Raw genomic sequence first — 1,555 nt, forward strand, 5'->3', positions numbered from 1 at the left:
TATTTTTCATTTGATTTCCAGACCTCTGGAGGACTATGGACAGAATGCATATCACAGCTCAGTGCAGACCAACAGGCAGCTATACAGGAGCTCCTGAACTCTGCTTGAAGGGCCTTAATTATCATCTGCAAGAAAACTAACTCCAAATAAACATTTACCCTATTGTTTAGGTTTCTTTGTTTGTTTTTGAGCAAAAAAGAACTGTAGAGCGTGTAGGCCATTCTGTTGCAATCTACAGACAGTGGCAGCACGAAGAAGCACTCTTTCAGAGTGGTGTTTAAATCCATTTCTATCCACAACACTGAAGAAGCTCCCTGTAAACCCTACAAAAGCACTGAAGAGTATTTTTCTAATGGTATAAGCCACCCGTATGATGGTGAAAAGGAGACAAGTTGAATTTTCTCATTAGATATAATGAATTAAAAAACAGCTTTAAGACCAGTTATTCAGTGGTAATGTACATTATAGCAGATAACATTTCTATACATCTAGTATTAATTGTATTAACTGGAGTCAGTTTCTTTTAGGGTAGAAAGTGCCATTCTACCCAGTAAACCACTAGATCAAAAGATGAAAAATTGAAGACTAATATCAAGCATGAAGACCTTATTGATGTCGCTGTTTAAGTGACTCAATGAGAAAAGCTGTTCAGCTTCCAGCCCTTGAATGTGAAGTGTCTTTGGCATGTCTGGCAGTATCTCATTCACTCGTCAATAAATGACATTCAAATACAATAAGAAGCTTGTGTAAAAGTTCAGTGCTGTGTGATTCTTATTCAATTTCCTCCTATGAGAAGATACAAGAACAAATGTTACGAGTCATAATTTTAAGATGTTTGAAATTTTCTGTACAATTTGTCTAACTCACACTTCATGCTTTTTTGTTTCTTGGATTTTAACCAACTTTTTTCTGATTCAAAGAACTACATACTGTGTAGAATTCAAATTTAGTGACATGAGCCTTGGGTACAGTGAGTTTACATATTACCATAAGCTGTTTCATTTTCAGATCCAATTGCATATTTGTAATTTATGAAAAGTTGGCTAATGTTCCAGTTGCAGATGTACAATGGGTCTGTGATAGCCAAGCAAACTTTCAGTCATATTAAATTAAATACATGCAGTTACATTTGTGGAGATATGATTGGTAGCCTATCCTGAAAGGAGAGAATTTGTGTATGAATGTTTTATTGGTTCATCTCATACTAGCAATACATGGGTTACTGTTTAAGATATACGGTTTTTCTAAAATCTTATTTCTAATTTAAACTTCAGTGTGAACACTTTGCAGTTTGTACTAACATTTTTTACATTAATATTAAACTTATGCTTAGACCAGAAAGCTAACCTAAGAATTAAAGACTTTTCACTAAGTGATTTGCAGCAGTCTCTTAAAGCATACTGTGTAAATGCATTAGAGTGAAATGGAAGAGTACAAGTTTGATACTTAACGAGAGAGGGGAAAAAAGCTGCCCTATGTATTATAAATAAGGATATGATTGTGTCAGATTTTGAGATTTTAAGAGTTCAATGACTTTCAGCTTCAGCTCTGGCTA

At 34.5% G+C, this 1,555-nt stretch overlaps 1 protein-coding gene across 2 annotated transcripts in view; it reads left to right on the forward strand.

Annotated features, from left to right (window-relative positions):
* The window catches only part of IPO5 (importin 5), an 83,730-nt gene extending 82,602 nt beyond the window's left edge, over window positions 1-1,128 (forward strand). For both annotated transcript variants that reach the window (XM_038394970.2, XM_043504700.1), the window contains one exon: window positions 22-1,128. In XM_038394970.2, coding sequence (XP_038250898.1) covers window positions 22-108 — 87 coding nt within the window. In that variant the 3' untranslated portion in view covers window positions 109-1,128. The remainder of the gene's footprint in view (window positions 1-21) is intronic.
* The last annotated feature ends 427 nt before the right edge of the window (window positions 1,129-1,555 follow it).

This window comes from Dermochelys coriacea, chromosome 1 (genome assembly GCF_009764565.3).
Source record: "Dermochelys coriacea isolate rDerCor1 chromosome 1, rDerCor1.pri.v4, whole genome shotgun sequence".
NCBI lineage: Eukaryota > Metazoa > Chordata > Testudines > Dermochelyidae > Dermochelys > Dermochelys coriacea.